At 41.8% G+C, this 14,103-nt stretch overlaps 1 protein-coding gene across 1 annotated transcript in view; it reads right to left on the bottom strand.

Annotated features, from left to right (window-relative positions):
• Positions 1 to 14,103, bottom strand: part of LOC142368723 (uncharacterized) — a 93,741-nt gene that overhangs the window by 73,960 nt on the left and 5,678 nt on the right. The window contains exon 3 of the mRNA XM_075450911.1: positions 10,993 to 11,168. Coding sequence (XP_075307026.1) covers positions 10,993 to 11,168 — 176 coding nt within the window. The remainder of the gene's footprint in view (positions 1 to 10,992; positions 11,169 to 14,103) is intronic.

Genomic DNA, 14,103 nt, shown 5'->3' with positions numbered 1-14,103 from the left:
AAATCACTGCAACTCGAAAAAGGAAATCATCCTACTCGCTGATTCAGGAAAAAAATAAACAGCTGATGGATGAGTACAATTTGACAAAAATTATAAAAGGAGTGACAAGAATAACTAATACGTCAAATACAACAATTGATCTAATATTTACTAATAATCCTGAAAGAATCTTTAAGACTTTTAATCTATTATCAGGCCTGTCAGATCACAATTTTATCTTGTGCTCATGGAAAAGTAAGAGGAAGCATTTAATGGCATCCACCAGAGGTCACCAGTTCTACTTCAAATGCCAGCAACAATTCCTGAATGAGGAAATCCAAAATCGAGAAGGTCTAATATTCTGGAAAATAACGACATTGAGGCTAGCTTAGATAACTTTATTAAAAAAGTCAATGATATTATAACAATTCACAAAAAAAAGGGTAAATCCAAGAAAATAATCTAGAAATAATCTGCCCTGGTTGAACAATGAAGTTATAAAATGAATGAAAAATAGAGATAAAGTCTTAAGGATGATCCGTAAGGTGAAAGCGGATTCTATATTGAAGCCATAAATGGGGCAAATGGTAATTAAAAGCTAATATGGAACAATCTAAATGAGTTATCTCATTAAATGATGAGCTAACTGACAATCTGGAGATTACTGCGAGTTATCAATAGATTTTTCATTGGCTCAGTTGAGGAACTTGCGAAGCCCTTTAAATGCTCACATATTTCATCTCTAAAAAGGCCAGAGATTCATTTGGTCTTACTAGTGACCTTTTATAGACCAATAAACAGGCTCTTGCTGACCCAGTTGCACATCTTGTAAATCTATCCATAAAACAAGGAACGGTACCATCGACATGGAAGATTGCTCGGGTCACCCCCGTCTTTAAGGCCGACAAAATCTATCCACCCATAAGTATTTTACCTAGAATTTCCAAAGTAGCGGAGATATGGGTTACCACAGAACTGACTGAACACTGAAATAATGGCCATGCCACTCTTCATCCAATGCAGTTTGGATTTAGGAAATTCCATTCAGCAGAGACAGCTGCCTGTTATTTCCTAGAAAACTTAAAGAGCTTGTTGGATCAGGGTGGCTTTGTAGCTGCTGTATTTCTTGATTTAAAGCGTGCTTTTGACACCATTAATCATGATGTGCTTATACTAAATCAGCTCATTTCAGCTTTTCAAAATAGTGCCCTCTGCTGGATGAAATCATACCTATCGCACAGGAAACAGGCAGTTCCAATTGGTGATTCGTCATCTTCATACCTCACTTCTTCTGCTGGAGTACCACAGGGCTCAATATTGGGTCCTGTTTTATTCAGCCTAAATGTCCATAACTTACCAAATGTCTGTAGAAATATAAAGATGGAACCATATGCTGATGACACTGTATTATACTGTCATGCCAATTCAATTCAAGAAGCTGCTGCCATTCTCTCAGGAGCCACGGTGCCAGTGGCTCCAAAACTGTTGTTTACATTTGAATAAAAAAATAAACAGTCTGTATGTTTTACTCCCGGCAGCCAACAGAGGGACAGCAACCATCAGTCATGGTGGATGCAGAGACACTTGATGTGGTTCAACACTTTAAGTACCTCGGGGTAATCTTTGATTCTAATCTTAATTTTAAGCAACACGTTAAAAAAGTCACAAATACAATTAAATTTAACTTATCAAATTTCAAACATATGAGACCCTTCCTGACTATGGAGTCAGCGAAGACTTCCACGCATGCAGTGATACTTCCTCGTATTTCCTACTGTTTCCTACAACATGGTCACATACATCAGAGTGCAAAATCTTGGACTTTGATAGCTATCAGCTTTTTTTGGATGTCTGTCTCATCTTTAAGGTTTCCAAAGGATTAGCCCCTCCACTATTACAGGATTTCATAAAGACAGAATCCTCTAGAGTAAACCCCAGAGCACTAGAGGAGACTGATGTGCAATGATGCAGGACTAAGTTTGGCCAAATGGTGGAGTCCATCAGAGGAACAGTGCTGGAACACACTGCCAACTCGTGTTAGAAACTGGGACAATTCCACCACCTTTAAAAAGACCCTTAAACAGTGGTTGAAAACAGCCAGAGCTGCTCTCATGGGTCACCTCTCCGTCTTTTCCCTTTTGTGTACGGACTCTTAACTTTGATGTGAATCTTTCTAAAGATTTTCTGTTTGTTTGTTCTTTAGTTTTTTGTCATGGTGTATTGTCTGTATGTTTTTATGATACCTGCCTGAGGACAACGGATGAAATTTAGCAACTGTGCCAACTCCGGCATATTTACATTGATGCTTTGCTGATATGTTGATTAATGTGCAGTCCTAACCAAATAAATAAGAAATAAAATAAAAACCTCCTCCACGGTTGGTTCCGGTTTTGGAGTCTAAAGGGGATGGCGGCTTAGCAGGAGAGCGAATTAATTACTCAGCGAAGTGCGCGAAAACAAGAGAGAAGGGGCACAGATGACGTCCAAAAAGAGAATGAAAAAGTCAAATATGGGGCAAGTTGACGATGACAAGTTGCAGCTAACAGAAGAAGCTATTGCTAGCTCCCCCGGGGCTGACCGGGGTGTCTCACCCGCTCCTAGCCGCGACGACGCTGGTTCAGAGAACAAGGATGAACCGGTAAACCTGATGTTGATACTGAAAGAGCTACGAGGCGTCGTTAAAGAGGTTAAAGAATTTCGAAACGACACGAAAAAACAATTACAAGATATCAGAAAAGAGCAGGACAAAACAAACGCGAGGCTCAACAAAGTGGAAACCAGGATCGCTGGGCATGAAGATAAGCTCCAAGGCACCGACGAGATATTAGCCGAGATGATAGCAACACAGGAAAAGCTTACTTCGTGAGAATTTAAGCATCTCCCTGTCAACAGCACTACAGATCCAGAGGGCGCACAGAGCGTTATCATCCCCCCCACCTACCGGCTCCCAGCCCAGATCGATCCTGGTAAAGTTTCTGTGCTTCACCGTTAAAGAAGAAGTCCTAAGGCTGGCGTGGCAGAAGAAAGGTTTATGTGGAACAACAACAAGATAAACCTTGACCACGACTATCCACTGGAGATCAGGGCCATGAGGAAGGAGTATGCGGAGGCGCGGAGGATCCTGAAAGACAAGAACCTACGGTGACGAACCCACTACCCAGCCTTCATGAAAATTTTTTACGAAGGAGGAGTGCAAATCTACAACATGGTGGAGGAGGCGACAGCGGATCTGGTGCGCCGGGGCTCCCGGTGAAAGTGATTAAACCACCGGCAACTTCCAGAGAGAAACTCAGGATACAAGGAGAGGCTACAAGTATACAGACGGGAAGAGAACTAATAATATGTCATGTTTATGATATGGACGACGTGGTAAAATATAATTAGTGTCGAGCTAAAATGGGCGGGGATTCTCTTTGCCGAGAACGTCATCACAGTGGAAGGCCCCCTAACTCAGGGAGTAAATAGGGGTATTCCTTCAAAGACTAAGGGAAGCAGTGGAAGTGATTCACTGCTGGAAGCCTGGTTAGGAGCACCCATGCTTCAGTTATACACCAGACTTTTTTGTTTATTCTTTGTTTGCTCCATATGTTGTTTCTTTAGGGGGTTACCTGCTGCTGCTGGAAGAATGGTGAGCGGTCAGTTAATACAACTACATGCAAGCTGAACCAGTGAAAATGATCTCTTTTAATGTAAATGGGGTCTTAAATAAGATTAAGATGAATAAGATTTTATCTAAATTAAAGAAAGAAAGAGCTCAGATTGCGTTCCTCCAGGAGACACACATGAACCAAACAGATCATTTGAGATTGAAGAGAAAGGGTTTGAGATATGCATTTTCTTCATCTGTCAAATCTAAGCATAAGAGAGGTGTGGCTGTACTTATCTCTGGTGCACTTAACTATGGACATATCTCAGAAATCAGTGATGAGGAGGGCAGATTTGTCAGGTTAACGGGAAGGATAGAGGGATCCGAAATTACAATTCGAAATGTGTATGCCCCACCTGGGAGTGATTGGATATTCTATAGGAATATTTTTGATTTAATGGCGGACTCTCAGGGAACGTTGTGTATGGGGGGGGGGGGGACTTTAATTTTAGACTTGATCCCAAACTAGACTCATCTTAATCAGACTAATCAAACCAAAACATTTGGGTCCCTTTATAGAATATATGGAGAGTGTAGATTTAAGTAATGTGGGTAACGAAGACGAAGAGGCATAGTTGTTGGTAGTCCTTTCTGTGATTTATTTTCTTTTGATATTTTTTATTCTGTATGGATTGTACATCTGAATCTGTATTTTTGAACTATATAGGTACAATAGCGAAATAATATGGGCTTATTCTTGACAAGATAGAGAAACGTTTACTGTTCTGATTGTTGTTGTTGTTTCTTTTCTTTTCGTTTTTGTTTGTTTTGGTTTTATACTTGTACTAAGTGTTGCTCTATATAATTTCATAAATATCTGACTTGCAAGGAAGGACAATTTGAATGTTGGATAACTTTGCCCCTGATGTCTCCTTGAACATAAGAGCACTCTTATTTCTGAATATATGTGTGTTTTGGAAACATGTTAAACTCAATAAAGATAATGTTGGGGAAAAAAAGGGAAAAAACTAGCTGATCTATAGATGAGGTTAAAGCTGAAACAACAGGAAGATATCAACAACCCAAACCCTACTATAAAGCAGGAAATTAGAAAACTACAGGGAGAAATCAATGATATTTACACTCAGGAGGTTCAGAAGAATCGAACCTTCCTAAGGCAGAAATATTAGGAGATAGGAGGGAAATCAGCAAAATACCTGGCATACAAACTACGGAAGCAACAGGAGGAAAGTTCTATCTACAAAATTAAGAATCCTAAAACTAATACTCTGGAAACCAAATAGGAGGGTTTCACTTGACGTCACTTCCGTATTTTTCTAAGCGCGCGAACCCAGGTGGTGGGCAACCTGAGCTGGAGCCCATTGAAAACACTGTGTTTTGTCTGCCACTTTTTGCCCAAAATGCCTCAGTTTTGTGCCGTTTTTGGATGTAGCAATCGGTCTAACCGAGAGAAGGGAAAGGGTTACTATCGAGTACCTAAAGTAATCGCCCATAGAGGTGAGAAATGGAAAAAAAACTCACAGAACAACGCCGCAAAAAGTGGATAGTTAACCTACGTTTACAGACTGGAGGAGCTGAATCTGCAAATGCTCGTGTCTGCGGTGACCACTTCGTCAAAGGTATGTGCGAAATCTAACTGTTTTGTAGTAGTGCAGTAAAGTATTATGTTGTTAAATGCCAATCAACAGTAATGTAATACGGGCTACGTTTGGGCTTTGTTTTGAAGGCTGCCCCAGCGCGTTGTTAGCTACTGAGTCAGTGGACTGGGCTCCGACGGTCAAGCTGGGTTACCAAAACACAGAGCTAAGTCAACGTCATCGGTGTTTCATGCGATCTCTGAGAGTGGTTGATCTAAACAAAACAAATTTGTCACGTCGTCACAATCACTAAGTGCTAACAGCGCACATTAGCTCCCAGGTTCTTGACAACAGAATCGCTCGCTCTCTCTCTCTCTTGTGCATTAGGCTAACAAAGACACAATGTCAGCATTTGGATCTCTGCATTTTATCAAAACATGAATGCCAACATTCACAGCTCGGCATTCAACATGTTAAGTTCTGCTTTACTGCCCAGCCCTGCACTACACACTGCATTTTCCATTGGGATAATGCACCATAAACAACACAGGAAACAAACTTACCCTGGCCAACACCAAAACACAATCATTCTGTAGACGTTTCACTCCGAGTTTACTGATCCATCCGCTGTGGTAATAGTTGTATGCTTCCAAACTTTTGTGGGCCTTCATCTGTTGCTTGGTGTAGTAAGACGTCTGGAGAACCAGGTAGCTCGTCATGTCCACAGCCTCTATTTTCGGCAAATCGTTCCGGTTTTGCGAAAATTCGGACATTTTCATTAAGTATGTGTCACGCCCAATGTATTTCTCAACTAACGCCAAATACCTTTCCCTATGTGCCGGCTCCAAACCACTACAATATTCACTCATCTCCATATTCTCCATGTTGTTGCTATGCTGTAGTCAAGCTTACTGCCCACCAGCTGAATTTCGCGCGCTCCCATGATGACGTAACTGAAACCCTCCTATAGGAGAAGATCCAGGAATGTTTTGAGGTCTTCTATAGGGACCTATACTCACAACCTGCTGCCTCTGGGGAGGACTGCTTTGATGCCTTTCTCGACCATCTTGACTTGCCCTCACATTCAGATTTTAAAAATGAGAATTTAACAAAACTGATTTCAACAGAGGAAATTAATGCAGCTATCACCAGACTAAAATCAGGAAAGGCAGTTGGGCCGGACGGGTACAATTCACAATGGTACCGCATCCTAAGGACAGAACTAGCTCCACTATTGCTGAAGACATTCAACCACGTCCTACAGCAGGGAGAAATCCCGCCCTCTGGGAGGGAGGCCACTATTTCAGTTATCCCGAAAGAAGGGAAAGACAGACGAGAATGTGGGAATTATCGACCAATTAGTGTCCTTAATCTAGATTATAAATTATTCACCTCTTTCCTGGCCCGCAGACTGGAGAATGTGTTGCCTGACCTCATTAACTTAGACCAGACTGGTTTTATTCATCACAGACAAACAACCGATAACATCAGATGAATATTACACATCTTCGGACAAATACAAAAAGACAAAACTCAAGCAGTCTAGATGCTGAGAAAGCGTTTGACTCTGTCAGGTGGGCATTCCTGTACAAGGTGCTGGGGAAGTTTGGATTTCAGGATAAATTTATCAGAATAATTCAGGCCCTTTATGACAGGCCCTCAGCCCGTATCAAGGTCAATGGTGATCTATCCGAGGCCTTTATTCTGAACCGTGGATGTAGACAGGGCTGCGCAATTTCACCCCTCCTTTTCAATTTATTTATAGAAGCATTAGGTCAATTAATAAGACAAAATCAAAATCAAAATATTAAGGGTATCACACTGCCAAGAGTAGAACATAAGGTAGCAATGTTCGCTGATGATGTGCTGGTCTGCCTGGGGGATCCAGAGAAATCATTCAGTGAATTGATGCCCACTTTGATCGATTTTGGCAAGCTTTCTGGCTACAAAGTCAACATCTCAAAAACCCAGGTGATGACTCTTAAAGTGATACTCCGGAGTAGATTCAACCTGGGGTCATTTGAACCGTGATATCCAGCCAAGTAGCCCACCCGCAGTTTTTTCGATATTGGCTGAACATCAGCTGAGTTACAGAGTTATCCCGAATAGCTTCGTACAAGGGTTAATGGATCCTGGTCCGTATCTCCAAAATTACTACACTAAAATCACATGCCATGACACCAAACTTCTACAGTAGTACAAATATGGTCTGTACTCACCAAACGATGCATTTGGAAGTTTGAAAATAGTCCAGGAGTTAATTATTATCAACACAAGCCTGATAGCTTCTCTGCAGCTAAAGCTGCGTCGACGTCACTTCAGAGAGCTGGGAGCTTCAAAGTAAGATGAAGGTTGATCTACTACTGTAGACAACAAAGTATATGCTATATTCTACATGTTTTTTTATGAATTTTTATGTTGTAGAGTTGTGAAGTTAAATATATCAATGGAGAAACTGAGCAGCCTTGCTTTGTTGTCTACAGTAGTAGATCAACCTTCATCTTATTTTGAAGCTCCCAGCTCTCTGAAGTGACGTCGACGCAGCTTTAGCTGCAGAGAAGCTATCAGGCTTGTGTTGATAATAATTAACTCCTGGACTATTTTCAAACTTCCAAATGCATCGTTTGGTGAGTACAGACCATATTTGTACTCCTGTAGACGTTTGGTGTCATGGCATGTGATTTTAGTGTGGTAATTTTGGAGATACGGACCAGGATCCATTAACCCTTGTACGAAGCTATTCGGGATAACTCTGTAACTCAGCTGATGTTCAGCCAATATCGAAAAAACTGCGGGTGGGCTACTTGGCTGGATATCACGGTTCAAATGACCCCAGGTTGAATCTACTCCGGAGTATCACTTTAACTATACAGCCCCTGCGACTGCGTAAAGAATTTAAGGTAAATTGGGGAAATGAGAAAATCAAACACTTAGGGATACACCTGACCAAGGACCTCTCGGGGCTCTTCCAGGCAAACTATCAGCCAATATCTTCAAGTATAAAAGCTGATTTACAAAGATGGAATCTGGTCCCCTTCCTGAACCTTGGCGCCAGAATAAGTGCAGTTGAGATGAATATGCTACCACGTAGTGCTGGGCGGTATACCGGTTCACACCGAATACCGGTTTATAATTTCGTTATGATATGAATTTTTAATATACCGCCATACGGGTGTATTTGATTACACAACGGGGGGGAACGCTGCGTCGTGCGACATTGTTTGAGACGGGACCCTTTTCAGTGTTGCGCTTCTAAACACGCATGTTTACTGTCTATGGGTGCGAGGTGGTAATAAGTGCACGGAACGAATTCCATAGATACCTGCAACTACGCTCTTATATTGACCATGAATGTAAACTAACTGAATCAGAATTCTACCACATTCTGAAAAATGCCAGGACCACGATCCCTTCTAAATCCATTTCAAGACTGTACACAGCTCTTTCCAATGCCAATAGTAATAACATTCTTTACACTAAAGATAAATGGGAAAGGGAATCTGGGATTGTGATTTCTGAAGATTTCTTGGGGCAACATCTGGTCCTTCCAGTGGACAACATCCAGCTCCATGGATTGGAGAGAGCATTGCTGGAAGAATATTATTAGATATTTCAAGACACCGTATCAGGAGAGCTATAAAGGTGTACCTATGCCATGTTGGAGGCTGTGTGGCTCGACTGCTGCTAACCACTACCACATATTCTGGGATTGTCCTAAGGTAAAAGTCTTCTGGAGGGATGTCCAGGCTTCTTTAAGCACAGTCTTTAACATTCAAATACCCCTGAGTTTTGATGTCCTATACCTGGGTCACATTCCTTTTTTGAAAAGAGAGAGAGATAAAGCTGCTACAAATACCCTTGGTGGCGAGTAAGAAAACAATTACCAGAAGATGGTTAAGCCCGACTCAGCCTACCTTAGATGACTGGTTTGGAATTACTCTGGTGATATTTAGGATGGAAAAATTGACCTACCAAATAAGACTCCAAAAGGACAAATTTTATCAAATCTGGAACAACTGGATTTCATTCATAGCCCCCACGAGAGCAGACTTCTTTTGATCTCACTGGTAATATTGCTTTGTAATTTACTCATTTTATCTGTGACTGATTATCGATGTTTATCTCTAAGACAGCAGCGGCGGGGAACCCCTCCCTCATGTTTTTTTTGCACATAGGGCCTAAAAAAAAAAAAAAAAAAAAAAAAAAAGTTTGGTTCCTGTTGGTTGTCAGTTGATGTCATGGGTAGGTAGGGAATTTTTTTTTTTATTTATTTTTTTTCTAGTGGCAGCGAGTGATAGGTAGATTTTTTTATTTTTTTTTTTTATTACAGCAGCAATGGATACTCCCAGCATGTCACACACACACACACACATTTTTATATGAACAAAATATGTAGTCAATACAACCTGGACCATTGGCATTGAAGACATCTCAAGCAATATTTCATAAATAAATGTAATAGTTTAGTTAAAGTGTCACTGGTGTTCTGCGACTCATAGCCCTGTTGTCCAACATTACTGCCTGCTATTAGTAGGAAAAACAATGAGAACATTTGATACAACTCAGAGCAAATAGAGGTCTGGCAGCTAAAGCTAACCTATTCATGGGACATTTAAACTGAAACAAAAGCCAACTGGCCCATTAGGTAAGCTTTAGCTACCAGGTCACTATTCGCTCTATATTGTACCACATTTTCTCATTGTTTTTTCTACAGACAGCACATGGTGACCTCGAACAACAGGGCTATGGGTTGATTAAGACTGGAGTTCTACTTTAAGTTAAATGAAGGAAAATACAACTGCCGGGCCCCTTTAAACCACATGAACACTGCTTATTTCTGAGCTGCATTTTTCAGCTCGTCTTTTTTGGTCTGCACAACTTTCGGCGGGGGCAAGTGAGTACGTTGCTGTGCTGGAAACAGCATCTGGAAGGCAGACGGGTTCGTGGTACTCGTGGACGACACAGGCATTTGCTCTGGGTCGCACTTCAGTGCTAAATATCTGAACTGAAATAAAGCTACGATACTACTGACAGGCGAGTTCGACACCACATCGCTGGCGATGTCAGTCCATCTGTCAGCTCGGTCCACTTTGCCGGCTGCTGACACAAATGAACAAGTGCACTGCTTGACTTCTTCAAGGACATTTTCGAAAGATTTCCTAGCCAATCTTACAATTTTGTTTGTCACGCTATTGCATGGAGAAACAATGGAGACCACGCATATATCCATCTTTCTCCCGCAACCATACAACACGCGCTACCGATCCAGTCTGCATGCAGATCTCACGTGAAGTCGCTGTTTTCACGAGAGCATGCGCTCGTCCTTGTACAGGATGAAGAGGTGCTGTACAAAAACGGAATTATAGTTTGCATAAAAAAAAAAACGTATTTGTGTTCTTTTTTTTATTTTCTTCCCCAAGCTCATAAAATAATTTGGGTCGCACGTAAATTGACAGGGTCGGTCGGAAACCGGAAGAAACAAAATTTTTTTTAGGCCGAGTTCTGTAACTGTTCTTCCTTCCGCTCAGTTATATCAGAATTCTCTATAAGTGAACTTGTGAGTCTCCCCTGGCTCTACTTATCTTGGACAATTTATCGACACGGGCTTTAAACAGTTAACTGTGTTTCCACTGATCACTTTTGTGCAGGTCTCTATGTTATCAAAGGAGAATGGGTTCTGCAAGGGACAATCAAAGCCTGACCCACGATTTGAGACTGTACGCTCCATGGACTCATATGCCCTGATGAAAGATGTAACTCATGTTCTGGATTTAAAACAAGAAACACTGGGAAAAAAAAAAAAAAAAAAAAAACCTCCTCCACACTGACCTGTGGCCCAGAGGATGAGCCGGCTCTGTTCCTGGTGGAGGGGTTCTGCTCCTGGTTCTGCTCCTGGTTCTGCTCCTGGTTCTGCTCCTGGTTCTGCTCCTGGTTCTGCTCCTGGTTCTGCTCCTGGTTCAGCTCCTGGTTCAGCTCCATTCTGGTCCGACTGATGGACTCTGCAACTGTCAGCACATATGATAAGATCCAGCTGTGGCGTGCAGCGTGTTAAACCACACCCACTTTTCTTCTTCTCTTGATAACCTTTCTGCACAGTTTTTAACCATCCAGTCACATTCCATTAAACTCATTACTGTGCTTTTTATTTAAATCCCTGTGAACTTTAAAATGCTTCTTTAAAGGCACAATGTGCGATTTTTATGTCATTTTGAAGTGTATCCTCAGAGCAGGTTAGCCTCTCTGAAGCCACTAGCACCTGCACTAGCACTCTGAGGAGGAGTGAGTGGGGTGGGGGCGGCGGGGGCGGGGCCAGCGCCAGACCAGCGATTTCTTCTACTGCCTGGGGTTGAACGGAGGTTGATTTTACTCTATATCGCCACCTCCTGGCCAGAAATCGCACATTGTGCCTTTGAAGACCCACTAAGGTCACAGTTAAAAATATTTGTAGCTTTTTGATCAAATTCAGAAAAAAAATGTAATAACTCTGTAGACCGACAGCCACTGTGTGCAATATCCCATAAATCTCATCTGAGTCAGTGGAACACCATCAACTTAAATCATTTTACTACATTAAGACAATGATCCTGTTTGAGGAAAGGGTCCCAATATCATCCCAAAGACTGAGGTTCAGATTCTCTCCGTTTCTAAACCTGTTCTCATTTCCAGAACCTTTTTATCATGTGCTCAGTCCTTGTTGATTCGTGGATAACAGAAAATATTGGATATGTAAAGGAAAGTGAATAATGAAGCTTTCATGAGACACTTCTGAAGAGGACAGTCAGACTGTTTTTTAATGGGCTTCTGAGTGTAAATCTGAGAAATCACACACTGATACTGAGGAGAACTGGATTTCTACTGCTCCTGTGATACTTTCCTGGATCACCCACAAGTCTTTATAATAATGCTATGACTCCTCTTCACACAACTTAAACTCTTCATGTAATTAAAGGATTTATATTGAGCATAATTAAGTCCCATTTTATCAAAAAGCCAAATGATGCTCAGATAAGTCTGGAAAGAACCATTCTACATTTGACATTGATCATCAAACTTTTTAAATCACAAAAGATTTCAGCAAAACTACAGAAAGAAGTTAAGAAAACTGCAGCTTTAGTGGGAAATGTGACAGGATGGTCAAAAAGTGCCCCAAAAGGTTAGAAAAGAGGAAGAAAAGGGCCCAGAAGTATGTTTCACACACAGCTAAAAGGATAAAGCTCCATTTTATTTGGCCATCTGGCCGGCTTATTGAAATCTATAGCTGAGGTTGTGGCTGTGTTCGAAACCGCCTACTACATACTACATACTTGAAAACGGCATACTCATCGATCAGACAGCATGCAGAGCGTTTACACACAGTGCACTTCACTGTGAAAGGCCTGAAAAGTTTGAAACATTTTCAGGCGAGAAAGTAGTCATTTAGACCCCCAAAGTGTTGAAAATCTGACAAAATACTATATTTACTAATATTTACAATTTTGTTCCCACGAATTCAGCGCTAAAGCTAGCCGCAGTGAGCAACGCACTTCCGGTTATGCAGTTTTGACTGCTCTCGTCCCGTTAAAGCGATACAATGTAACTTCTCAAAAAGCCCACTCTGGAGCTCCCCCTACAGGCTTGGAGGTAATGTATGGTTACACTGTCGTAAATACAACACCCTTTCACTTTCACTTTTCACGTTTGTTGACGAACCGGCGAGGAGTCAGAAGGTGCAAGCTATGTCGACCGAGAAGGTAAGAGTAATCAAATGTACCTGGGAGCGTGAGAGGGGTCTATTTGTTTTTGCGGTAGGTGTGCCAGAAAGCAAGTCGAAGTACTTCCGCTCAGCTCCCGGGCCGCTCAAGCAAAGTTACATAGCGCAGTTTTTCCAACTCAGACCCCCGAAGGGCATAGGACACAGGCCAATCGTAATATTAAAACTCATTCTAGCCGCACAAATTTTTTCAAGCTGTTATTTTAAGGTAGAAATGTTACATAGTATTGCTTTAAAGCTATGGTAGGTAATCCTAGAGAGCTAGCAAGAGAGCTAGCAAGATTCGAAAGTGTCCCCTCCTCTAAGCTCCACCCCCCCCTCCCCATTCCTTCAGTGCTTCATCCAAAGCCGGTAGAACCGCGTGCGCACACGGAGCAGGGAGCCGACAGAGGGGGGCTTAGGCAGAAAGCAGAGGCATCTGATTGGTTTTTTGTAGGTCCGAGATCAGCGGGTCTGCTTTTTCTCAGTCCTGCAGCTGCCACAGAGGTCTGATTATTTTCGTCCCTTTTTCTAAATACATCTTGTATAGATTTCTCTCAGGATACACGGACCATTTCACCCAGTATTACAAAATGTGTTTCTGAACAGGATTACCAACCATGTCTTTAATGGGATTTTTTTTTTTTTTTTTTAAATACAACTTTATTTTGCTTTACAAGATACAAAAATAGTGCTGCTTTAATGGAATTTGACCGTTCAAATGGCGATGGGCGACGTCACGTTACGTTGCATCTTGGTTAGTTTGAGTGTGACAAGTAACCTCATGATGAATACTCAACGTTTCGGCGAATCTAGTATGCATCTAGTGTACATCTGGGAACTTAAAAAAGTATGACTAGTAGGAATAGTAGGCGGTTTCGAACACAGCCTGTGTTTCTGGGATGGTTTAGCGCTTTAACGGTTAGCATTAGCTTTAGCATTAGCATGCCGGGCTAACTGTGAATAGCAGCCAGGTTATCTGAACTTTTTACTCTCTGCTGCATGTTCTGACTGCCCGTGTCCAGCAGCAGGAATCAAACCAATGACACAGAGCACTTTAAAGACATTTCTGCTAACGTCTGACCGCTAAATTCATTATTTTCTGGACTCACCTGCATGCAGCTTTCTGTTGCTATGCTACCAGATGTTCCGAGATGAGCCGAGGCTTCGCAGTGTGTGTCGGGTAATGGGCCGTTTCTCAATGTGCGTAT

Source organism: Odontesthes bonariensis, chromosome 19 (assembly GCF_027942865.1).
Source record: "Odontesthes bonariensis isolate fOdoBon6 chromosome 19, fOdoBon6.hap1, whole genome shotgun sequence".
Taxonomy (NCBI): domain Eukaryota; kingdom Metazoa; phylum Chordata; class Actinopteri; order Atheriniformes; family Atherinopsidae; genus Odontesthes; species Odontesthes bonariensis.
The sequence above is the reverse complement of the archived record's forward strand: the minus strand, read 5'-3'. Positions and strand labels throughout refer to the sequence as shown.